Source organism: Oenanthe melanoleuca, chromosome 18, assembly GCF_029582105.1.
Source record: "Oenanthe melanoleuca isolate GR-GAL-2019-014 chromosome 18, OMel1.0, whole genome shotgun sequence".
NCBI lineage: Eukaryota > Metazoa > Chordata > Aves > Passeriformes > Muscicapidae > Oenanthe > Oenanthe melanoleuca.
This window is the reverse complement of record NC_079351.1, coordinates 10,637,059-10,662,516: the sequence shown is the minus strand read 5'-3', so window position 1 is coordinate 10,662,516 and position 25,458 is coordinate 10,637,059. Positions and strand designations below refer to the sequence as shown.

Below are 25,458 nucleotides of genomic sequence, written 5' to 3'. Positions count from 1 at the left end.
TAGGGGATGGGGATGTGTGTCCCAGAGGGAATAGGGGATGGGGATGAGTGTCCCAGCAGGGAATAGGGGATGGGGATGTGTGTCCCAGCAGGGAATAGGGGATGGGGATGTCTGTCCCAGCAGGGAGTAGGGGATGGGGATGTGTGTCCCAGCAGGGAATAGGGGATGGGGATGTGTGTCCCAGAGGGAATAGGGGATGGGGATGTGTGTCCCAGCAGGGAATAGGGGATGGGGATGTGTGTCCCAGAGGGAATAGGGGATGGGGATGTGTGTCCCAGCAGGGAATAGGGGATGGGGATGTCTGTCCCAGAGGGAATAGGGGATGGGGGCGTGTGTCCCAGAGGGAATAGGGGATGGGGATGTGTGTCCCAGGAGGGAATAGGGGATGGGGATGTGTGTCCCAGCAGGGAATAGGGGATGGGGATGTGTGTCCCAGGAGGGAATAGGGGATGGGGATGTGTGTCCCAGAGGGAATAGGGGATGGGGGCGTGTGTCCCAGCAGGGAATAGGGGATGGGGATGAGTGTCCCAGCAGGGAATAGGGGATGGGGATGTGTGTCCCAGCAGGGAATAGGGGATGGGGATGAGTGTCCCAGCAGGGAATAGGGGATGGGGATGTGTGTCCCAGAGGGAATAGGGGATGGGGATGTCTGTCCTGGGAGGGAATAGGGGATGGGGATGTCTGTCCCATAAGGAAATATGGGATGGGGATGTGTGTCCCAGGAGTCCCAGAGGGAAGGGGTACAACCCCAGCCCTGGCACAACCTCCCTGGAGAGGTTTCACCTTCATTTTCTGATCCTCTCAACAAAACTGGGATAACAAGTGGGGCAGCCTGACCCCTGAGCCTGAGAGGTGAGGAAGCTGGTGATGTGCTCAGGGTGTCCTTGCAGGGAGGGACAGGGATTCAGGGCTCCAAGGGCACCCCTGAGGGCACCAGGGTGCCCAGGTGGGGCTGCACCCACACTGCTCTGTCCAGAAACCAGCTCTGTGTTGCAAGCACTGCACCCACGGCTCACTGATACTGCTGCCCACACCCGAGCCCTGCCCGAGCCCTGCCGGCCCACGGAGGCACTGCAGGGCCTTTCTCTCTGGGCTTTGGGCACCAGGGGTCATCTGCTCTTCCCTCTGTCCCACAGAGCCCTGGGGACCTTCCTGAAGCTGGGAATGTCCTGCAGAGCTCCCTGCCCCCAGCCATGACCTCCCTGTGTCATGGATGGTTTGGGTTTGGAGGGACCTTAAAGATCAACTCCTCCACCCCTGCCATGGGGACACCTCCCCCTGTCCCAGCTGCTCCAGCCCCAGTGTCCAGCCTGGCCTTGGGCACTGCCAGGGATCCAGGGGCAGCCACAGCTGCTCTGGGCACCCTGTGCCAGGGCCTGCCCACCCTCCCAGGGAACAATTCCTGCCCAATGTCCCATCCAGCCCTGCCCTGTGTTAGTCTGAAGCCATTTTCCCTGTCTCCTGTCCCTCCATCCCTTGCCAATTCTCTCTCTCCCTGTTTCCTGCAGCTCCTTCAGGCCCTGCAAGGTCACACTGAGCTCACCCAAAGCTTCTCCTGCCCAGGTGAACAATCCCAGCTGTGCCAGCCTTTCCTCCCAGCAGAGCTGCTCCATCCTCTGCCCATCCTGAGCCTCCCCTGGATCTCCCCAGCAGCTCCAGGTGCTGCTGTGCTGGGGCAGCTCTGCAGGTGGGTCTTGCATGTCCAGGTCTCTCCTGAAGCTTTTCCCTGATGAAGACCCCAGGGCTGCTGGGCCATTCAGGCCAATCCAAGTCCTGTGAGTGCAGGGGCACAGCGAGGGAGGGCCTGGGGGCAGTGAGTGCCCTGAGGCCACTGTGCCCACCCCAGCCCCTCCTCTGGGTGCGGCAAACAGCATCCAGATCTCTGTGGAGCCACTTGCAAGATGAAATGTGGGCTGAGCCCTCAGGCTGGGGTGACAGGGGGGCTTGGGAAGAGTTGGGATTGAGGCAGGAGTGATCCAGCCTGCCTGGCAGTTTGCACAAGGCTTTTCAGGGAAGTGACCTCTTGGCTCCTTGCCAAGGCCAGCTGAGGGACAGGTGGCTCTCTGGGACACAGGAGAGGTGACAGGGAACCTTCTCTGAGGGGGTTTCCACCTGCACATGGCCAGTGTGGCTCATGGGCTACCCGAGGGTGCTGAGATGGCCGAGGATGGGCTCCTGCCCCTCCTGAGCCCATGGAGCTCCTGCTGCACTTGGAGCACGGCTCAGGGAGATGCTGGAGCACCCCAGGGCAGGGACACAACAGCAAAGCCCCCCATGGCTGTTCGAGGGGCTTTGCTGGGCCATTCAGTGTCACCCGGAGCCGTGGTGGGACAGGGACAGCAGGGCTGGATGGAGGGACTGGGGGGTGAGAAGGGGAGGGGGCTTGGGGAGAAGGAACGAGGGCAGGGTGGGTGGGGGGCAGTGGGGCTGAGGAGCCCAGCCCAGCTGCAGGGCCTGCTGCAGGATGTGCAGCTCCAGAGGGTCCCAGGATCCTTTCAGTGCCAGATTCCTTGGACTGACTCCAGAGCGACCAGCCCGGGGACAAGGTGCAAGGCAGGACCTGTCTCTGTCCCTCCTGTCCCTGTGCCTCCTGTCCCTGTGCCTCCTGTGCCTCCTGTCCCTGTGCTCCTGTCCCTGTCCCTCCTGTCCCTGTGCTCCTGTCCCTGTGCTCCCGTCCCTGTCCCTCCTGTCCCTGTGCCTCCTGTGCCTCCTGTGTCCCTGTGCCTCCTGTGTCCCTGTGCCTCCCGTCCCTGTCCCTCCTGTCCCTATCCCTCCTGTCCCTGTGCCTCCTGTGTCCCTGTGCCTCTTGTCTCTGTGCCTCCTGTCTCTGTCCCTCCTGTCCCTGTCCCTCCCGTCCCTGTCCCTCCCGTCCCTGTCCCTCCCGTCCCTGTCCCTATGCTCCTGTCCCTGTGCTCCCGTCCCTGTCCCTCCTGTCCCTGTGCTCCCGTCCCTGTCCCTCCCGTCCCTGTCCCTCCTGTCCCCATGCTCCTGTCCCTGTCCCTCCCGTCCCTGTGCTCCTGTCCCTGTGCTCCCGTCCCTGCCCCAACGCCTGACGCCAGCTCCTCGCCCACTCCCTGCCCAAGCGGGCCAGTGCGAGCTCTTTAAAGGCCGAACGGGTTCCTCCGCATTCACTCAGCCGGAGCTGTCCCTGCCCTGTCCCTGCCCCGTTCCTGCCCTATCCCCGCTCCTGCCTTTGCACAACGCGCCCTGCTCAGACACAGCCGGTGTCCCAGGGCTGTCCCGGTGTCCCAGGGCTGTCCCGGTGTCCCAGGGCTGTCCCGGTGCTCTCCCGGGGCTGGGGACAGCCGTGCATGGAGGGGCCGCTGCCCTGGGGCCCTACAGCAGGTAAGGGGCTTTGGGGCCCTGGGGAGCACGGGGAGAGGGGAGCAGCAATCCCTGGTCCCTCCTAAAGCAGAGCAGGAGCCTGGCTCTGTCCCATGCCTGGGGAGGGGGCGGCTCCTGGTGTCCCTGTGGCCGGGGTGACCCCTGGGGCAGGGGTGATGGCCCTGAGGAGAAGGGCAGCCCGGCAGGGCTTGGCAGAACCTCCAGATGGGCTGGGAGGGTGTCCCTGGCACAGTCACGCGTGAGAAAAGGGCTGCGGGCTGGGTGGGGTCTGAAAACGCCACCAGGTCTGGAAAAACCTGCAGCTTGGATGAAAGGCTGGTTCCTGAGCTGGTCTGAGGGAGCTAAGCTGAACATCTGCCCTCTCCCCGCTCTTCTCTGCCCTCTCCCTTCGTGCCTGGGGAGCTTCGTGCAGGGCACAGCTTCATCCCCATCTGGGGCTCAGAGCTCCCCACACTGCCCTGCTCTGGGGCCAGGGGGGCTGGGCTGGGCTGGATCTGCCTTCCCTCCTCTCTGACTGAGCCTGACACAGGCTTGCTGCACCCAGCTCCAGCCTGAGTGTGGACACAGCCTGGAGATGCCATGGCCTGGCCACCACCATGGCCTGGCCACCAGCCTGGGCCATGCCCCAGCAGCCTGGAAGGAGCCTGTGGGTGTCCTGGCTGGGTCACCTCCCTGACCCCTCCCTGCTCCACCAGCCTGCTGCTCCAAGCTCCCCCAGGCGCCTCGGGGGTCTCTGGGGTGGGAGCATCTCCCTGTCCTTGGCAGCTTCCATGGTGGGATGGGAATTCCCAGCTGCCAGCAGCTGCAGCTGAGCACAGGGGCGCAACCTGTGCTTGGAATGACACAGCCAGCAATTCAGCAGACACGGCTCTGTCCAGGGCCTCAGCCCTCTGCCCCTGTGGTTTTTAGGCAGGTTTTTTAGCCCCTGGAGGGCTCTGGAGCTGAGATCCTCCCACCACCAGTCCCTTGCCCCAGGGGCAGCCCTGGGAGCTTTAGTGCTGTTGAGCGCTCAGGCCATGCCAGGCACCCATCCCTCCTCCTGTGGGGGTGAAGGGCAGTGCCAGCGGAGCAGCGAGGAGGAGGAGGAGAGCTGAAGAGATGGACCGTGCTGATCCCGGCCAGCAGACCCTAATTAACCCTTGGTGCCTCTCCCTGGCAGCCGGGGAGCTCCCGCGGCCAGCGCAGCAGGGATGTCCGAGAGCTGCAGCAAGGAGGGCGCCCCGGCCGAGTGCCCCGTGTGCTACGAGAGGTTCCAGCCCCTGGAGGCCACGCACCGGCGGCTCAGCTGCGGCCACACCTTCTGCCACGACTGCCTGGTGAAGTGCCTGCTGTCGGCCAAGCTGGACGGGCACGTCCAGAGCAGCATCACCTGCCCCGTGTGCCGCTACGTCACCTTCCTCAGCAGGCAGCGGGCTCTGTGGCCGGCCAGCGGCCCCCGGGGGCCGGAGATGCCGCTGTCGCCGTCCTCCCTGCCGCACCTGGCCAAAAGCGAGGCCGGCAACACGCTGGTGGTGCCCAGTCACTTCGTGCTGCCGGTGCAGAGCCTGGAGCGGGGCTCGCCGGGGCTGCCGGGGGTGCTGGCACGGGAAGCTCACATCTTTGTCATCAGCGAGCACGGCATGCCCCTGGTGGCCGCGGACCGCGGCAGGAGCGCGGCGGACACGGCCAGCTCGGTGTCGTCCGGCCCGGCCCTGGGGCTGAAGTGCTGCCAGTCCCCCATGGCCCTGGCCGTGATGCTCGTCCTGACCCTGGCCATGCTGGCGGCCGTGCTCCCCTGGCTGCTGCTGGTCAGGAGGGACTTGTAGCAGGGATGGCGTCAGCTGGGACAGAGTGCTGCGACACAGCTGGAGGGGCTGGAGCCTCTCTCCGAAGCTCCTGGAGAAAGGCCAGAAGCTGCTTTGGGTGAAGCCCTCTCATCTGGCCGGGGACTGAAGGGACTTTCAGACCTTCCTGCAGATCTCCAGGGGCTTGCAGTGTCACTGCTGGCATTTTCTGTCCGCTTTGGTTAAAACTGCAGCCAAACACTGCTGGTGCCTTCCTGCAGGGTCTCTGTGGACAGGATCCTCCTGCACGCTGTGACAGCACCTGCAGGGGCTGAGGGGCTTTGCTGCCCCTGCCCAGCTCCTTCCCAGCTCTGGGTGGGCTGAGACTGTGGCCCCAGGCACAGCCAGGGCTCTGGGGGTCAGGGCTGCCAGGCTGGGGGCTGCTGTGGGTCCCTGAGCTCCCAGGACATTGGGATCATCATGATGCAGCCAGCCTGGAGCAATCTCACAGCTTCCATGCCAGAGATGGAGAAATCAGAGCCTGCAGCTGCCAGGCACGAGGGCAGTGGAACCAGAGGATGGAGAGAGTGATGCTGGCCCTGCTGAGCTCACCTTCCCCCCTTCCAGCCTCCCTGCAGTGCCATGGGGTGGGAAGGGAGGCCAGCTCATCCCACAGGCAGTCCCAGCCGTGCCCTCCCTCACCCCTCTGAGCTCCCCAGGGTCGTGGCCATCCTCTGGTTGTCACAGCATCCCTCCTGCCCAGGGGACCCAGGGACAGGCACTGGGAGCAAACCCAAGTTCTGGCCATCATAAGGGGGCAGATTTGGGATCCCACCCTGCTGTCCTTGCTAGAGCCCTGGGGCAGAGTGACTTTTCCTTGTCCCTGTATCCCACTCCTGAGGTCTTACAGCCAGAGGCTCATTTTCACCTGTGCCAAACAGGCTGGACACTGCTCAGCCCCCCAAACCTCCTGGCTTTGTCCTCTTTGGGACTGGTCCCACCTAGGGGGACCCCAGTGCTAGCTCCCAGCCCAGGGCCCTACTTTGGGAGGGCAGTGGGCAGCAGGGAGGCACAGCTGGGAATTGGGGAGCTCTGAGCCTGCTCAGGAGAGGGGGAAGGGGGCTGGTGGACACCCCTGCTGGTGCTGGGGTCACTCATGGCATTTGTCCCCAGCCCAGTCTGCACCTTCATCACCTTTGTCCTCCTGACCCAGTCCCTGGCCCTGTAGGTGGTGATCTCACTCTGTCATCTGGGAATGTGTCACTTCATGGGCACCCCAGTGTAAGCAGGACATCCCTCATGGGCACCACAATATGAGCATGACACCCCTCACCATCACCCCAATGTGAGCAGGATACCCCTCACCCCAATGTGAGCAGGACACCCCTCACCATCACCCCAATGTGAGCAGGACACCCCTCACCCCAATGTGAGCAGGACACCCCTCACCATCACCCCAATGTGAGCAGAATGTCCCTCATGGGACCCCAATATGAGCAGGATGTCCCTCATGAGCACCCCAATGTGAGCAGGACACCCCTCACTGTGCCCCACGGGAGGTGACAGTGACCACCAGGCTGGCACAGGGTTCCCTTGCTCCCAAGGGAGGGACAAACATGGCCAGCAGTGCCACTGAGGTGGCTTTGGGACTGGACAGAAATTAGGACAGCTTGGGGCTGGGAAGGGAGAGCAGCGTGGGGCAGAGGAGCTGATGGTGTCCCCTGGGGTCACAGCTGGGGACACTGCCCTGCTGGCCTGCTGCTCCCCTGATGTTCCTGCACTGCCCCAGCCCTGTCCCACTGTCCCCACCACACCTGGGGTGCCATGACCCTGACCCCTGTGGGAAGAGCTCGGGAAAAGTGCCTGAGACACTGCACTGGAATGGAAACCCTGTTTCATAAGAAATGATGACCTGATCATGATGTGTCCATGCCTCATTATTTAATAATAAACCCTATTATTAGTCTGTCTGGGCAATTAATGCCAGGGCACAGCCCCTTGGCACAGGGCTGCTGGGAGGTGGCACAGGGTGGCTGCAGATATTTGGGGAGGCAGTGGGGACTGGGAAGAGCTCCAGGGGCAGCACTGGCAGGGCTTGGGGATGTCTTGTGCTGTGTCAGGGCCAGGCACAGGGGACAGGGCAGGGGGACTGAGGCTGGGAGGACATCCATGGAGCCAGAGCAGAGGGGGGTGTTTCCCACAGGGTGGCACTGCTGGCCAGGGCTGGCAGGAGCAGCCCCTGAGCCCCCAGCCCTGCCCTGGCAGCAGGAACTGGAGATATCCCAGGAAATGCTGTGCTGAGTGTCCAGGGGTGGCATCTCCTGTGCCCATCTCCTGTGCTGCTGTACTGTACAGGTGTGTCTGGTGCCCAGGACCACTGTCCCCATGTCCTCACTGTCCCCACCCCAGCTCCAGGCCTCGGGCTCATGGCCAGTGCTCCCACAGGGAGTGTACCTGCTGGCTGAGGCTGGGATCTGCCTGGGTCTGGGAGAGCCACTCCCAGATCCTCCCTGTGCAGATGGAAAAGCTGTCCTCAGCCTGTCTGAGTGCTGTTAAAGCACAGCCAGGCCTTGCTGAGCCTTTTCTGCTGATGCCACTGGGGAGATGTTTGGATCTCCAGCAAACCCAGATGCTGCCCAGCTCATCCCCTGTGTCCACCACAGGATGCAGGGGCCATTTCCAGCTCAGTCCTGAGGATCTCAGTGCTTTGGTTTGCCATGGATTTTGCCCAAGGATAGCTCGGGCCTGCAGCTTTGAGACAGGGATTTCATGGAATCCCAGACTGGTTTGGGTTGGAAGGGACCTTAAACCCCATCCAGAGCCAGCCCTGCCACAGCAGGGACATCTTCCACTATCCCAGGCTGCTCCAAGTCCTGTCCAGCCTGGCCTTGGCCACTTCCAGGGATCCAGGGGCAGCCACAGCTGCTCTGGGCACCCTGTGCCAGAGCCTGCCCACCCTCCCAGGGCAGGATTTCATCCTCACATCTGCCTTATCCTTCTCCTGTGCAGCACTTGGGCTGTATTCCCAACACACAGCTCTGCTTGGGGTTTCATCTGGAGCTGCTGGAGGTTCTTGACCCCATCCCAGGTGCCCTGGGTGCCCTGGCTCCTGTGCCTGTGTGTCACTGGTGTTACATCCCAAGTATCCCCTTGACTTACAGCCCAGCCTGTGGCTCCCATCAGAGTCCCCTCTGTGCTGCCCTGGCCCAGCCTGCTCCCCCTGGAGTGTCCCATCCCCTGTGGCACAGGTGACACTGGAGCCCTGTCCCCTGCACGGTGCCCAGGCTCTGGTCAGCAGCAGCCAGGGGTCACCAAGGAGTGATGGCCAGTGACCTGGAGAGCCCATCAGGGCAATTATTGCTTAATGAGAGTGTGGGGAGGGAGCCAGGGCTCTGCTGCTGAAGGCCAGGGCTGTGCACACCGATCTCAGCTGATGGCACTGCCTGGCTGCAGGGGCAGGGACACGCCCTGCTCCCTGGGCTGGCACATCCCCAGTGTCCCCTGCCACCTGCTTCCCTTCCTCTGCCTGCAGCTGGGCTCTGTGCAGGCCCTGCTGTGCCCCAGCTGTGCCAGCTGTGCCAGCTGTGCCCCTCCTGGGCTGCTCTCAGCTGGGCTGCAGCAGAGTCCTGGCAGGTGCCAGCGTGTGCCACTTCCCTGGCTGGAGAGCCCACCCTGCCCCCAGAGCCCAGCCCAGTCTCTGCAGGATGGCAGCAGCTCTGAGCCCAGCCCCGGCTGTGGGATGCAGCATTGGCAGCAGGAGGTGGCACTTTTATGGCACGGGGATGGAGGAGAGGGAATTGTGCGGGCCCAGGAGTGCTGGCTGGGCAGGGACCGCTGCAGGCTCCATTAGGAGGCGGCTCAGAGAGCCCCAGCTCCATCAGCCAGCTCTGGCCATGAATAATTGAGGAGGAGGCTCCTCCAAGCTCCCTCCCTGCCCTGCAGCCAGCCTGGAGAGCCACGGGCAGCTGGGGGCTGGGCTGGGCTGGGCAGTGTGGGACAGGGCAAGAGGTGACACTGACCTGGCTGTCCCCACCCCTGGGGCTCTCCAGACTGGATCCTGTTGGCTCCATCTCCAGCACGTGGCAGATTCCCTTCTCCACTGTCCAGTCCATGGCCCTGGGTGGGCCCTTCTCCTGGGGCATTGCAGGATAGGGGGATTTCTGCAGGTTTGACAGTGCCTGAGGGGCTCAGCCACTGTCCCCTCAGTGCCCATGGCAGGGGTGGCTCACTGGGATGGGATCCCTGGGCCCTAAATGAGGGATCTGGGGTCAGGAGTGGCTCTGGAGCTGTCCCTTGTGAGGGGCTGATTTCTGTCCCTGTTGGCAGGGGACAAAGCTGTGGGGCAGAGGAGAGTGGGGCCAGCCCTGCCCTTCTCAGCATTCCCTGGTCACATCAGCATTCCCTGGATCACTTCAGCATTCCCTGGGTTATTTCACCATTCCCTGGGTCACTTCTGCATTCCCTGGGTCACTTCAGCATTCCCTGGGTCATTTCACCATTCCCTGGGTCACACCAGCACCAGGGACTCATCCTGCTCAGCTGCCTGGACAGGCTTTACACTTCTCTGTGTCATCCTTACATATACTTTTGTCAAAAATTTAGTGATCTACCATGAAAAAACCTCTGGAATATCACCAGAGATGCCTGCACTCCTCTTCCAGTAATGGCTGGCAAAGAGCAGCAAATGCATTTTCTGGGAAGAACTTTTGAGCAGGTTTTGCCTTAACTGATGTGCCATTTTGCCACAGGAAATTGAGCAGGGAAAGCCATTTTCCTTGTCTCCAGAGTGATTTATCTGCTGGCTGATGGCAAATCTCCCCTGTGGCAGTGCTGTGCCTGACCAGGAGTTCACCAAAGCCCTGTGCATGGCCAGACCCTGGGGCAGGAGCCCTGAGCAGTCCTTCCTGCCAGGCTGAGGTCAGGCAGGGCCTGGAATCCTCCATGGGCTGCTGAGAAACACTCCTGGGGATAGAAAATGTTCCTGAGAGAAATTCCTGGGGGTAGGAAATGTTCCTGAGAAACATTCCTGTGGGATAGGAAATGTTCCTGAGAGACATTCCTGTGGGATAGGAAATGTTACTGAGAAACATTCCTGGGGTAGGAAATGTTCCTGAGAAACATTCCTGGGCATAGGAAATGTTCCTTACAAAACTCCTGTGGGATAGGAAATGTTCCTGAGAGACATTCCTGGGGATAGGAAATGTTCCTGAGAAACATTCCTGGGCATAGGAAATGTTCCTTACAAAACTCCTGTGGGATAGGAAATGTTCCTGAGAGACATTCCTGGGGGTAGGAAATGTTCCTGAGAAACATTCCTGTGGGATAGGAAATGTTCCTGAGAAATATTCCTGTGGGGTAGGAAATGTTCCTGAGAGACATTCCTGGAGATAGGAAATGTTCCTGAGAGACATTTCTGAGGGATAGGAAATGTTCCTGAGAAACATTCCTGTGGGATAGGAAATGTTCCTGAGAGACATTCCTGGAGATAGGAAATGTTCCTGAGAGACATTCCTGGGGACAGGAAATGTTCCTGAGAGAAATTCCTGGGGATAGGAAATGTTCCTTACAAAACTCCTGTGGGATAGGAAATGTTCCTGAGAGACATTTCTGTGGGATAGGAAATGTTCCTGAGAGACATTCCTGTGGGATAGGAAATGTTCCTGAGAGAAATTCCTGGGGGTAGGAAATGTTCCTGAGAAACATTCCTGTGGGATAGGAAATGTTCCTGAGAAATATTCCTGGGGATAGAAAATGTTCCTGAGAAACATTCCTGGGGATAGGAAATGTTCCTGAGAGACATTTCTGAGGGATAGGAAATGTTCCTGAGAAACATTCCTGTGGGATAGGAAATGTTCCTGAGAGAAATTCCTGGGGATAGGAAATGTTCCTGAGAAACATTCCTGGGGATAGGAAATGTTCCTGAGAGACATTCCTGGGGATAGGAAATGTTTTTGAGAGACATTCCTGTGGGATAGGAACTGTTCCTGAGAAACATTCCTGGGGATAGGAAATGTTCCTTAGAAAAACTACCGTGGGATAGGAAATGTTCCTGAGAAACATTCCTGGAGATAGGAAATGTTCCTTACAAAACTCCTGTGGGACAGGAAATGTTCCTGAGAGACATTTCTGTGGGGTAGGAAATGTTCCTGAGAAACATTCCTGGGGATAGGAAATGTTCCTGAGAAACATTCCTGGGGATAGAAATGTTCCTGAGAAACATTCCTGGGGACAGGAAAGCCTGGGGTGACTTCACTCTAATATAAGGTGTGGAGACTCCTGGGAAACCCTCCTTGGATGCCTCAGGGCTGGAGCTGGCAGCCCCTGGCACAACCCCGGGTTGCAGTGGCTGCTGTGGTACCTGGGATCTTCAGGAAACCTTTTGGGAGCTGCTCCTTGGGGACAACTGGGGACTGTGACTGCTGGAGTGAGATGGCACCTCCAGCCAGACCTGAGGGAAGGGTTCGGCCCCAAGGTTTTCATTCCCTGTGGACTCCCAGCCTCCATCCTGGCCCTGGGACAGCTGAGCCGCAGTGGCAGCTGTGGGGGCAGCACAGGGGCTGGGGACATCCCTTGTCCCCGGGCTGCAGGGCTGGGCAGGGTTAAACCGCAGCTCCTGCCCACCCTGCAGCTGTGCTGAGCCAGCCGGGGCCGGGGCAGGGCAGGGAGGGGACATCCCCTGTGGGGGCGATGGCCGGGGCAGGAGGGGCTCTGCGGGCTGCAGAACCCGTTCCTCCAGGATGTGCGAATCCTGCTCGTCCCCCAGCCCAGCAGCAAGGGCAGCTCCAGGGGCAGGAGGAGTGTGGGGCGCCTGCAGGTCCCTCTCCACCCCTGCAAGGGTGGCTGGAGGCAGCAGGAACAGCCCTGTGTCTGCCCAGACACTTCGTTGGATCCAGCTCCCGGCTGCAGGCTGTGTCCTTCCTCCTTGTGAGAGGGTCTGGCTGTGTCCTTCCTCCTTGTGTCAGGGTCTGGCTGTGTCCTTCCTGCCTTGTGTCAGGGTCTGGCTGTGTCCTTCCTCCTTGTGTCAGGGTCTGGCTGTGTCCTTCCTGCCTTCTGAGAGGGTCTGGCTGTGTCCTTCCTGCCTTGTGAGAGGGTCTGGCTGTGTCCTTCCTCCTTGTGTCAGGGTCTGGCTGTGTCCTTCCTCCTTGTGTCAGGGTCTGGCTGTGTCCTTCCTCTTGTGAGAGGGTCTGGCTGTGTCCTTCCTCCTTGTGAGAGGGTCTGGCTGTGTCCTTCCTTCCTTGTGTGAGGGTCTGGCTGTGTCCTTCCTCCTTGTGTCAGGGTCTGGCTGTGTCCTTCCTCCTTGTGAGAGGGTCTGGCTGTGTCCTTCCTCCTTGTGTCAGGGTCTGGCTGTGTCCTTCCTGCCTTGTGAGAGGGTCTGGCTGTGTCCTTCCTCCTTGTGAGAGGGTCTGGCTGTGTCCTTCCTGCCTTGTGAGAGGGTCTGGCTGTGTCCTTCCTGCCTTGTGTCAGTGTCTGGCTGTGTCCTTCCTCCTTGTGTCAGGGTCTGGCTGTGTCCTTCCTCCTTGTGAGAGGGTCTGGCTGTGTCCTTCCTGCCTTGTGAGAGGGTCTGGCTGTGTCCTTCCTGCCTTGTGTGAGGGTCTGGCTGTGTCCTTCCTGCCTTGTGTCAGGGTCTGGCTGTGTCCTTCCTGCCTTGTGTCAGGGTCTGGCTGTGTCCTTCCTGCCTTGTGTGAGGGTCTGGCTGTGTCCTTCCTGCCTTGTGTCAGGGTCTGGCTGTGTCCTTCCTGCCTTGTGTCAGGGTCTGGCTGTGTCCTTCCTGCCTTGTGTCAGGGTCTGGCTGTGTCCTTCCTCCTTGTGTCAGGGTCTGGCTGTGTCCTTCCTCCTTGTGTGAGGGTCTGGCTGTGTCCTTCCTCCTTGTGTCAGGGTCTGGCTGTGTCCTTCCTCCTTGTGAGAGGGTCTGGCTGTGTCCTTCCTGCCTTGTGTCAGGGTCTGGCTGTGTCCTTCCTGCCTTGTGAGAGGGTCTGGCTGTGTCCTTCCTGCCTTGTGAGAGGGTCTGGCTGTGTCCTTCCTGCCTTGTGAGAGGGTCTGGCTGTGTCCTTCCTCCTTGTGAGAGGGTCTGGCTGCCCTGGGGCACAGGGCACTCCTGCACACAGAGCACAGCTGCTTATCTCGGTGAAAAGGCTCCTGATCTCCTGACACTGCCTGCCAGAGCCTTAGGGACCTGCAAAAATCTCGAGATTCTCTTGACATGATGTTATATTCTCAGGGAAATAATTAATCAATGTATTACTGCCTCATTGATTGCAAATGCAGCAGAGCCAACAACGCCTGTATTTTTAAAAGATTTTTTTAAAAAAATATATTTTCCTTGTACTGGAGGGGTCTCTTCGTGTTGCCAGGGCGGAGTTACCGATGCTGATGTTTGCCACTGATGGTCTGACTGATTTATCCCACTTCCAGCTCTCATCCCCCCTCCTGTGAGAGCTGCTTCTCCACTGCAAACAGAGGTTCCTGCTCACCTCACCACCCCTGCCAGGGGACAAACAGATCTGGGGAGGAAGGCAGCAACTTTAATGAAGCAGTCCCAGAGAAGTGGCACCAAACTGGTGTCCCCAGAACAGAACAAACCCCTGGCACAGGCTCTGCTCTGCACCCCCTGCTCAGCATGCTTGGGGACATCCCTTAGGGTGACAGATCTCTGCTGGGTGTTCTGGGGAACTGGGAGGAGGTTTCTGTCCTATCCTGGACAGGACTGGGACACAAATGTGCCTTTGTTTCAAACCAAAGTCATTTTAGTGCTCTGGGCTGTGGGTCCTGTGGAGGTGAGCAGGGAGCTTCCCTCCCCTGCCTGGCAGACAGAATGGTTTGAGAGCTCCAGGGAACTGCAGTTCACCCTCATGGCAGGGACTGATGCCAGCCCTGCCACCAGCCTCATGCCCAGCAAATGGAGACAGAGGAGAGCTGCTGGCTCCCCCCACACAGCAGCTCCCACACTGACAACTACCCCAAACTGCCCCTGCTGTGGGGCTAAACTCAGGGACAGCAAGGACACCAAAGGCTGATAAAGTCACCTGTAAGGTCCTGCCTGGCCAGGCTGTGCTCAGGGCAGTGGGGAAGGTGAGTGGCCAAGTCCCTGAGTGCCAGCACTGCAGAGAACCACATTCCACCTCAGAGGCAGATCCTCCAGGATGGGAAATTACAACAAAATAAATCCTGGTGAGGTTTGAAACAGCTGAGAGAGGTGTCTGTGAAGGAAAGTGCTGAACAACATCTTGGTTGTTATATATTTGATAGTTGTTATATATTTGAGACATGTTTTATATTTGAGAGGTGCTCTCTGTTTGATAGGTGTTATTTATTTGATAGGTGTTCTATATTTGAGAGGTGTTATATATTTGAGAGGTGCTCTCTGATAGGTGTTATTTATTTAACAGGTGTTCTATATTTGATAGGTATTCTATATTTGATAGGTGTTATTTATTTGATAGGTGTTCTATATTTGATAGTGTTATAAATGCTTCCATCCTACACAAGTGTCTTTGTGGTCAGCTGAACTCTGCCTCAGGAGCACAGGAGGATGGAGATGTTGGAGACCAGGAGATCTCCTCACCTCCTTTGCCCTGAGGGCTGGATTTGGAGTGAGCCCATGGTTTTGAACCACCCCTGGTTTGGCAGCTGAAGCACCGAATCTCTCCTGGCCTTTGCAGCTCTGCTCAGCTCCAGCAGCTCTTTGGACTGAGGTCTTCTGAGTATTTCCTGAAATGCCCTTAGGGAGTGCCTGGGACCTTGGCTGGAACAGCCCAGACGCCTCCAGCAGCTGCATCTTGCTCAGGGAATGCTCTGTGCTGCTGGATTTTGTTCTGTCTCTGCCATCGCTGCACAGAGCAGGTCCCAGCTGCTCCCCCAGCTGCAGCTGGGCTGTGTGTGCAGGTGTGAGCCCTGCTGGGCCATCACACTCCTGCAGGAGGGGTGGCAGAGCTGTCACCTGGTGCTGTGGCTCTGTGGTCCCTGGTCAGGACAGAGGCAGGAGGCTCTGCTGCCAGCAGGCTGCTGGTGCTGGGCCCTCTGAGCCAGCAGCGGGCAGGGCGTGAGTGCAAACTGATTGCAGAGGGTGCACAGGGGGTGTCCATCCTTCTGGGGCTGTCCTGAGCACAGCAGAGTGACACAGCTCCTTCTGTGCTCTCAGTGCTGCCTGTGCAAGAGCAGCACAGCAGAGTCCTCGTGTGGAGCTGCTCCTCTTCATCTGCTCACTCCTGACATCTGCTCCTGTCCTTCCTTCTCTCCCTAGAAACAGAAAGGAGATGTGAATGCCTTTATAGAGCCTGATAATAGCTAAGAAATCGAAGTTCTCTTCAATAAAGACATGTGGAATCAAAACTGTGGGACTCAGGGGACCATTCCCCACCAGGCAGATCCCAGACAGAAGCATCAGCAGACCCCGGGGTGCAGAAGGAGTGCCCAGGATGCCCAGGGATGTCCAGGATCAGCTCAGCTCAAGCTACCAGTGAGGCTGGTCACGTTTGGGCACAAAAGGAGGATTTTCCCCTCCTTGGAAGGCCTGTGAGCAAGCACCTGGCCCTGCTGGGGCTGATACTGCCCCTGATCCCTGTCCTGGTGCCCAGTGAGGGATCCAGGAGGGGAGGAGTGGGAAGGACTCAGAGTGCTGAGAGCAGGTCCAAAGCACAGAAGGGACTCCTGGAGTCACCCCACAGCGTTTTGGGGCTGCAGTACCAGCACAGGAAGCACTGGAGGCTGCTGGGCTTTGGGCCACTGGTGTCACTGGGGTGAGTGGGGGAGCACAGACTGGTCAGGGAGCAGAGGGAGCTGCTGGTTCCCAGTGCCCACGTGGGCTCTGTGCCATGGCCACGGGGCTGTGCCAAGCCCAAGGACCTGGAACAACCCCCAGCCTGGAGCAAACAGACCAAGCACAAAACCACAAAAACCCAGAAGGAAAGATAAGCCCTTGAGTCAATATCTGACTGGGCCTGGGCCAGTGCTCCCAGTGCTGCACAGCACTGGGGACAGGGACCCACAGATGCTTCACCCACTCCTGTGCTGCCACTGGGGCTGTCAGGAGAGGGTTTGGGGGCAGCAGAAGAGCAAAGGAGCTGAAGGATGGAAAGGACACTGGGCACCATCAGAGCTGCTGCTCTGGAGGTCCTGGGGGGTGCAGGCTCATGGGTGGGTCAGGGGGCAGCAGAAATCTCACGGTCCCTGCCACAAGCACACACAGCTGGGATGTTTTCCCTCTCTCTCTGGGCCTGGCTGGTTGCTCCTGCCTGTGCATGAGGCACGTTGGAGCCACCACGTCCTGCCTGTCCCTGTGGCACTGCAAGCCAGCCTGCAAGGGCTGGAGGATGCTGAAGGCACCTTGCACACAAGTACAGAGACGTGTTTGGGTTTGATTTGTGCACATGTGCCCACACCCATCCTGCTGGGGAAGAGCCCAGCTGAGCTGGGTGGCTGTCATGGACCACAGGTGGATCAGAGAGGGGAAAACGTGTGATCAGGGCAGTGCAGGATGCCAGGATCTGCTTTCCCAGGTGTGGTGGTGCACTGGGAGCCTCTCTGCTCCTCCACAGGGCTGGGTACAGACTCCTGAGCATCCCAGGAGGTCCAGGCACAGGGCCGGCAGCACTTTCTGTGTGGCAACCACCCTCCACCCCTCACCATGCCCAGACCATCCCCTGGCAGTGAAGTGCACAGCACCATGCAGTCCCAGGTGCTGGCAGTGACCTTGCCCTTAGAAGCTGCGTTCAGCAGCGTCAGGGAGGCAGGAGGGACCCGTGGGGACAGGGACTCGTCCCGCTCCCGCTGGGTTCCCTGGGCGACGCCCCCGGCGCCCTGGATGTCCCCAGGCACCACACCCAGGCACACACCCAGCAGGGACAGACCTTGAATGGTGACAAAGCCCTCGGCCAAGTTTTACAGGCTGGATTGACAAGCTCAGCACTGGCAATTAAAAATCCCCGAGCAAATAAAGAAGGGTGTGTGTTGCTGCTGCCCTTCCTTCTCTACAGCTGCAGGATCCCACTGATGCTTGTCCCAGGTTCTTATCCTGAGGCACATCAAGGAAATTCCTGGATGACCAAGTCCCAAGGGCACAGGGGTGGAAAAACACCCTGAGACCTGGTGAGGGCAAAGCTGAACTCCTGGCCTGAGCATCCTGGTGAGTGCAGGGCTGTAAAAACACTGTGACCCATGGCAGCCCCCAGGAAAACCTCGGTTCTGTCTCTCGTGGCCAGCCAACAAGGGAGTAAATCGAGGAAAAAATCAGTAAATAATAAAAAAGAGTCTCACTGGTTGTGAGAGGCTTTACAGAGAACTGTGCAAGGCAATGTCCCTGTTGTGACTGGCAGGTGGGGACAGTCACTGGCAATGTCCCTGCCTGGGCACTGGCCTGGCTGGGATGCTGACAGTGGGCTGTACTCTGACACTCACCCTCGTGGCACTGGGGACATCTCCCCCATCTCTGCCTCCTCTTTGCCTCGTTCTCTGTTAAACCCATCCTTCCTTGGCTGGCTCTTGCTATGGGGGCATGCTTGGCTGGGCTGGGGCATCCTGCTGCTGTCTCCTCCCTTTGCCAGGAGCATCTCCAAGCACTGTGGGGCTGCTCCTTGTTCCACTCGGGCTAATTGGCTCCCCCGTGCTGGCCAGACAGGAGGAACATCCCCGGGATGCTGGCAGGAGGGAGGAACCATCCCTGCAGCAGTCAGCATCCCCCCAGCACTGCATGTCCAGCTGCCCTGAGCTTTGGTGCTGCTGTTCACACACTGGGCCAACTCTGAGCCCTCTGAGGCTCCCAGGGCAGCACCAGCCCCTCCAGGCTGTGCTGATGCTCAGTGGTCCCCATGCTGTAGGACCAGGTAGGACTGGGATTTTCTGCCCCTTGGGTGGCTGCCAAACCAGCCAGGTGTGTTCCAGACAAGCCTGAGATTAACAAAGCCTAATCTCTGAGTCTGAGCCAATGTTCAAACCTGGTACTTTGTACCCAGTTTCCATGTGTTCAGCATTTGTCATCAGGCTCTTGGAGCACATCAGGACAGTGCCTTGGTGACACAACTTTCACTGGGATTTTCACTGTTCCTTATTGCTCTGCTGGAAATACATTCCCTGTTGGGAAAACCCTCCTGGCAGCGCACAGGGTGTGATGGGGGCACACGGGAGCAGCTGGGTTTGCTCCCTCACACCTCACACAGAGCTTCTGCTGCTGAAGCACAGCCTGGATTGTCCTTATTGACTTTCCTTGTTTGCCCAGGGTGTATGGCCAGGGGTGGCTCGTGCTCCTTGTCCCCAATACACAAAGCTGTCACAGGAGAGCAGCAGCTCTCCAGGACCCTCCTCTCCCAGCATCGTCTGACAGGAATCACTGAGGAATTACACCCCAGACAACAGCCACCTCTAAATCGCACCAAAACCCCCTCCCAAAATTCATTCATCTCATCCAAACCAACTTCCTGTCCTTGGTTAATCCATTCCAGAGCATTTTAAAATCTGGCAGTGCTCCTGAGAGTGCCTGCCACCAGCAGCAGCTCTGGCTGCCCTGTGCATTCCCCCACACCAGCCAAGCATCCCTGTGCATGCTGAGCTGTGGGTACCTTTCCCCCGAGGCTCCATCTGGCTGCTGGGCGCTGTGAGGACCAGCAGGCCCTTCCCTTCCATCTCTTTTGGGTGCTCTTCACCAGCTGAGCGATGCTCTGGGTCTTCCCAGCTGCTCCTCCGGGGCAGACGAGCCCAAGCTGCCGCCGTGGCCCCGGCTCAGCCGCTCTGCAGCTCCCCGAGGGGCACCTCGATGTTGAAGGTGTACCAGAAGACCCAGAAGACGAGGCTGAAGGCCAGCAGCAGGGCGCCCCCGTACACGAAGAAGTCCCAGGAGCTGAGGGGAGCCAGGATGCCCAGGAGGAGGATGAGGAGCCCCAGGGCGTCGCAGATGAGGGCCAGCAGGGCGATGGCAGCGCAGCGGCCCCGCAGCGCCCGAGCGCCCATGGTGCCGCCGAGCCCCTCAGGGCGGGGGGAGCAGCATCCCTGCCTTCCTCCTGCCTTCCTCCTGCCTTCCTCCTGCCTTCCTTCCCCCTGCCTTCCTCCTGCCTCTGCCTGCTGCCAAGAGGAAGTGCAAATGTCACAACACACCTTGCAGAACAATCGGCAGGCAGCACGCGATACAGCTTTAACTGTTTCATGGCCCTGCCCTGCCCTGCCCTGCACAGCCCGGGGAATTCCGTGTGAGCCCAGCCCGGGGTGCTCTGTGGTCATCCAGGTGTAGCTGCTCCACATCCAGTCTGTCCCAAAGGTGCAAATCTGCCCCTGACCCAGCTCACAGCCCTGGGATTTGAGACCCAGGTTTGTCACCTTTGGGCAGCATCCACTGTGGGAGCATCCCGGGGAAGTCTGCAGGACCTTGGCTCTGACATCCCAGAAACAACCTGGAAACATCCTACTCTTTATGGGTAAACTGAGGCACAGGGATTTCTCCAGAATGTCAGGATGACATCACCCTTGCAACACCTCCCAAGAGCAGGAGAGCCACCCATCAGACCACTGCCACTGCCCATCCTGAAAAGGGGACACCAGGAGGCCAGTGAGGAATCCCCAAATCAGCCAAAGTTCCCCAGAGCTCCTGGCTGCTCTCTGAGCAGCCAGTCTGACTCTTTGGGGTGCAGGTGTGTGCTGCTTTCTGCTCCCAGACTGTGGTGTGACACTGGGAGCATCTTGGCTGTCCTTCCTCCCTGCTCTGTGTGTCCTTGGCAAACTGGGGAAGATCAGGGCAGGTGAAGAATCCAGGGAGCTCTGGGCTCTGGGAAAGCCATCCCAAAGCACAAGCACTGGGGTGACAGCTGTCTGTCCCATCCTTGGCCCTGCAGAGGATGTCCCAAAGCTCAGGACAGGCCTGTGGGGCACAGGGTCAGCATCAGGGATGGGGCAGTGCCAGGTGCAGGGACCTGCTGGAGGTGGCCCTGGCTCCAGGACATGCCAAAGGTCACACCAAGAGTGTCCTCCTGTGTCCTGGGCAGCCCCACCACAGCCCTGCCACCAGGTGGCTGCAGGGCACAGAGGACATCCCCTCTGCTGCCCAGGCTGCTCCTGCCTGCCACCCACTGTGCATGTCACAAAGGGCAAACCAGGGCAGAGGAGGCTGCCCAGCACAGCCATGGTCCTGCCTCCTTATCCCAACCTTATCCCAACCTTATCCCAACCTTATCCCTCCTGCCGCTCCCAAACACACACACAGCCCTGGGCAAACCCTCTGCTCCCTGGGCAGCAGGAAAAAGCCTGTTCCTTCCCCAGTTTCCATGTGGGAACAGGAAGGGTTTTTTTAGGGTTTCAAACTCACTGCAGGCACTGAGAGCCCCCTGAAGGTTTTACTCTTTTTGCTGCTCACTGAGGACAGGGAAGGCTGCTGGATTTTGGGGAGGGGTGAGCAAGTGCAGCTCATCCTGGTGGGATCTCATCTGCTCCCAGGTGGGAGGAGACACCAGCAGCATCTCAGGGTGCAGGGTGAACTGGCAGCCTGGGGAGTGCAGACTCAGGCATTCCAACATCCCAGTGGAACCTGGGCCATCAGCCCCTGTGCCTCTCAAGCCTGAGCTGTGTTTGCAGGAGGGAGAGCTGGGAGGTCTCAGGGGGATGTGAAGATGTCACAGTCACAGTGCTCGCCTGCTTCCTTCCACACTTCAATCATTTATCCCAGCAGAAACCTGATGGCACCAAGGGTGAGCCCAGAGGGTGTGACTGAGATCCCGGAATCATGGGATGGTTTGGGTTGGAAGGGACCTTAAAGATCATCAATTCCAACCCCCTGCTATGGACAGGGACACCTCCCACTGTCCCAGCTGCTCCAGCCCCAGTGTCCAGCCTGGCCTTGGGCACTGCCAGGGATCCAGGGGCAGCCACAGCTGCTCTGGGCACCTGTGCCAGGGCCTGCCCACCCTCCCAGGGAACAATTCCTGCCCAACATCCCATCAATCCCTGACCTGTGCCAGTCTGAAGCCATTCCCTGTGTCCTGTCCCTCCATCCCTTGTCCAAAGTCCCCTCCAGCCCTCTCTGAACCTCTCCAGGCACTGGAATTCAGCCAGGATGTAACATCCTCAGAGAGGGGTCTGCCCCAGGGGTGTGCAGATCTCTGGGCAGGCTGGAGCAGTGGAAGCTCAGGAATGAGGCAGTCAGACACCTGGAGCAGGGCGTTCTCCACGCCGAGCCTGCCGGGCGGGTTTGCTGCGTGACCTTTGAGATGCAGGGGCAATATTTCCTCTTTGAGCTGCTCTGCAGAGATAATGACTTTTGTAATGGATTTCCTGTTCTTTTTATAGCACAGGGGAAGCTGGCAGACCACATCTGAGCTGGCTTTAGTGAGACATAATTATGTTTGCTGGAAAACCTGATCTTTTCTCTAAACGTGTTTTTCTTTGGTCTGATCCAAAGCATCCCAGCAGATTCCAACAAGCTTCAGTGGGAGTGGAGAGGAATAGCAGGGAGTGGCCAAACAGGGATCTGGAGGTGCATGGGAACAGCCCAGAGGTGAGAACTTCCCCATGGACTGGTCAAAGGTCAAACTGCTCCTCCTGGACCTCTCCAGCATCCACCACTGTTATGTTATGGAATTTAAATTCCATAACATAACACATTCTTCTCTCTTGCTTCTACTGTCTCTTTTTTTTTAAATCTGTTGTCCATAAAACCATTTAAATCCATGGCTACTCCCTCCCTCTGCAGCCTCCCAATCCCAGGGAGGTAGAGGTTCCTGGTGCCACAACACAGAGGCAGAAATTCATTTCCCAGCAGCCTCAAGGGGTTTTGCTGGGGCCACAGCAGGGCATGAATTTTATGTCAACTCCTAAAGAAACCCTTGTGAGGAGCCTTCAGGTTATCCTGCATCTCTCTTTCCCTGAATTGCTCTGGCTCACTTCCAGAGAAGGATGCAATTCCCAGTGTTGAGAGCTCCAGTGCAAAGTTCCCTCCCTTTCTGGCAGTGACCAGGCATTTGTACCCCATGCTACTGAGGGGGAGCTCCCCCTCTGTTCCTGGACTTCCACCTGCAGTTATCCCCACCTGTTAATCTGACTTTCCCCTCAGTTATCTCTCAGATGTTCATCTGACTTTCCCCTCAGTTATCCCCCACCTGTTAATCTGATTTTCCCTTATCGTTCTGTCCCTCTGCCTCTCTGTCCCACCACAGATCTGGACAGCAAATCCTGAGCTCTCCCTGATAAATCCTCTCCTCAGCAGGTCCTTGGGCTGTTTCCTTTTCCCTGGCAGGCTCCATGCCCTGGCCAGGCACGTTCCTGTGCTGCTGCTGACCCCTGGGCAGAGGTGCTCACCCAGCACCCAAACCAACCCCAGCCCCATTCCTGGTCCTCCCCCTGTCCTGAGCCAGCCTCCCCTGCCCAGTGGGTGCCACACTACCCCCAAACTCTGTCACCACACCCTCCCCACACAGCAGAGATGTGACATCAGAGCAGCCACATGCAAGTCCCTTGGGAACATCTTCCTTTAATGAAACCTCATACTCTCATTATAAATGGCCAGTCTGGAACCCAAATCCATTCTTGGTCTCAGTGACTCTTTATCACACTAACATTTCACTGACTGTCTCCTTCTCCTTGAGACATGGACAGCAGGATCTCCTCTCTCCATCTGGCAGCTCCAGCCCTCCTGGAGCATCCCTTTGGCCTGGCAGCCCTGGCTGAGCACAGCTCTTTGCAGCAGGACCCATTTCCAGGTGCCTCTCCATCCCCAGTGCAGCTCTGGGCTCCCACCTGTGCCCAGATCTGCAGCCAGCTGGGACCTGGGGCTGCTCTTCACAATGCTGCCTGGTTTCCCACCCTGAATCCTGGTGTCCATCCTGTCTCTGGCTGCAGCTGCCCTGAGCAGGAGTTTTGGGTGAGCATCCCTTGCCCAGGCAGCTGAAGGAGCAGAGGCTGGTGCCTGGTGCCAGGGCAGGATTGCAAACAGCAGCAGAGCATGGCATGACATGTGGGAACAAACAGCTTTGCTGGGTCCTGTGCCAGATCTTGTACAGCCCTGCCTGGCACTGGGGATGCCTGCACCAGTCAGGAAACAAAGTTCAGGCCAGGCTGTGCCTGGGGCAAAGGGACTTGTGTGCTCAAATGCTCCTAATCCAGCTGTGCCAGCTGCCAGGATGGGATGTGCCACCTCCAGCTCTGCCACACGGGTGGAGGGGATCTCCAGGCACACAGCCCTGGTCACAGACTGGGGGAAGCCTGGCACAGTGTCACGGTGAGCTCAGGCTGTGGAAACACAGATGCTTCAGGTCTCAGACATCTTGGAGCACATTTCCAGGCAGAAATGTTGATATGGCACCAGTTTCAGAAATGAGGGACTTCAAGCAGACATGGCCAGGAGGAGGCTGAGAGTTTCCTGGGAGGGAATCAGCTCTGAGCACAGTTCCCACAGATCAGACCATTCCCAGACACATTTTACTTGTCCCTGCCCTGCCAGGTGCCTGGAGCAGCAGGGTCTGTGCCCCTCTGCAGGGTCTGTGCCCCTCTGCAGGGTCTGTGCCCCTCTGTAGGATCTGTGCCCCTCTGCAGGATCTGTGTCCTTCTGCAGGGTCTGTGCCCCTCTGTAGGATCTGTACCCCTCTGTAGGGTCTGTGCCCCTCTGCAGGATCTGTGCCCCTTGCAGGATCTGTGCCCCTCTGCAGGGTCTGTGCCCCTTGCAGGGTCTGTGCCCCTCTGTAGGATCTGTGCCTCTCTGCAGGATCTGTGCCCCTTGCAGGGTCTGTGCCCTTCTGCAGGGTCTGTGCCTCTCTGCAGGATCTGTGCCCCTTGCAGGGTCTGTGCCCTTCTGCAGGGTCTGTGCCCCTCTGCAGGGTCTGCACCCCTCTTCTTCTGCTGTGTCTCCTGATGCTGTGCAGATCCTCCAGCCTCTCCCTCTGGCAAATGAGGGAGCCTGAAGGAATTGTGGCTCCAGTGAGATGGCTCCTCTCTGCTGATGGGTCCTGCAGAACCTCTGGAAGGTCTGGGTTCCTTTGGGGCTTTGCTTCAGCCCAGGTTCCTTTGGGGCTTTGCTTTACCCAGTTTGTGTTGGGTCACTCCTTGGACAGGGGGGTGATGCAGAGACCTTGGACCTGCCTTGCTGGGCTCAGCTGAAAATTCCTGCTCCTTTATTTCCTGTGATGACTGGGATGAAGTACAAAGTTCATTTTCACACTGGAGACCGTGTAGGGAAGACACTGACTGGGATGAAATCCTCTAGGGAGTACAAGAAAGTCTTTATTTTCATGGCTGATCAACGTGGTTGGCGGAGGGGAGGGGAACCTTCTTGGGAAGGTGCTGGCTGCCCTCAGCGGTTGAAGAAGAAGGATTTGAGGCTCTGTAGGAACTGTGACTTCTGCCTCTGCTTCTGCTTCTTGCGGATGATGGGGATCCAGACCAGGCCGCAGACCAGCAGCATCAGCCCCAGGGACAGGAAAGCGGGGCCAGACATTTTGTAAGCGTTGGTGTTCCCGGTCAGGAAGCAGGACAGGCTGGTGATGACTGTCCCGAAGAGGAAGATGGCCACTCCCACGGACACCACGATGATGGGCTTTCTGTAAATGTCCCACTTGCTCCTGGGGGCGCTGGTCCACACGGACTCGCTGCGGGAGCTGATGCACAGGGTGCTGCCCGTGCGGCTGGTGATCAGCTCCTTGGACGGCGGCGACCGCTCGCTCTCGTCAGGGCTCCTGGGCGGGATCTCCATGGTGCCGGGAGGGCGGGAGCAGACCTGGGACGGACAAAAGGGAAAGCAGAGCGGGGCAAGTGATGGATGGAGGATGGAGGATGGAGGACGGAGGATGGAGGATGGAGGATGGAGGATGGAGGATGGAGGATGGAGGATGGAGGACGGAGGACGGAGGACGGAGGATGGAGGATGGAGGATGGAGGATGGAGGATGGAGGATGGAGGACGGAGGACGGAGGATGGAGGATGGAGGATGGAGGACGGAGGACGGAGGACGGAGGACGGAGGACGGAGGATGGAGGATGGAGGATGGAGGATGGAGGATGGAGGACGGAGGATGGAGGATGGAGGATGGAGGATGGAGGATGGAGGATGGAGGATGGAGGACGGAGGACGGAGGACGGAGGACGGAGGATGGAGGATGGAGGATGGAGGATGGAGGATGGAGGATGGAGGGAGGATGGAGGATGGAGGGAGGATGGAGGATGGAGGGTGCTTCCCTTGGGTGCAGCCCAGGTGGAGGTAGAGCAGGTTTTGGGGGTCACTCAGGGAAAAGAGAGCACCACACCCATGAAACGGTGGAGCAGGCAATGGGATCCTGCAGGCAGGATGGGCAGTGCCACCACTGCTGTGCCCAGCACAGCTCTCCCTAAGCACCACACAAACTTTTAGCCCAGGTGGGCTCTGATCCAGAGCAGGTCACCTAACCCCACCA

The 25,458-nt window shown here is 58.8% G+C and overlaps 3 protein-coding genes across 3 annotated transcripts; 1 reads left to right on the top strand and 2 right to left on the bottom strand.

Annotated features, from left to right (window-relative positions):
- The first annotated feature begins 4,535 nt into the window (after positions 1–4,535).
- RNF222 (ring finger protein 222) lies at positions 4,536–5,150 on the top strand. The gene has a single exon (XM_056506126.1). It carries the CDS (start codon positions 4,536–4,538, stop codon positions 5,148–5,150), a length of 615 nt encoding a protein of 204 aa, XP_056362101.1.
- A 9,320-nt stretch (positions 5,151–14,470) lies between these two features.
- TMEM238L (transmembrane protein 238 like) lies at positions 14,471–19,116 on the bottom strand. The gene is made up of 2 exons (XM_056506116.1): positions 18,659–19,116; positions 14,471–15,344 (listed from the first exon to the last, which is right to left on the bottom strand). The coding sequence occupies exon 1, from the start codon at positions 19,044–19,046 to the stop codon at positions 18,819–18,821; it is 228 nt and encodes a 75-aa protein (XP_056362091.1). The 5' UTR covers positions 19,047–19,116; the 3' UTR covers positions 14,471–15,344; positions 18,659–18,818.
- Positions 19,117–24,337: 5,221 nt separating this feature from the next.
- PIRT (phosphoinositide interacting regulator of transient receptor potential channels) lies at positions 24,338–24,762 on the bottom strand. The gene has a single exon (XM_056506188.1). It carries the CDS (start codon positions 24,760–24,762, stop codon positions 24,364–24,366), a length of 399 nt encoding a protein of 132 aa, XP_056362163.1. The 3' UTR covers positions 24,338–24,363.
- Positions 24,763–25,458: the final 696 nt, after the last annotated feature.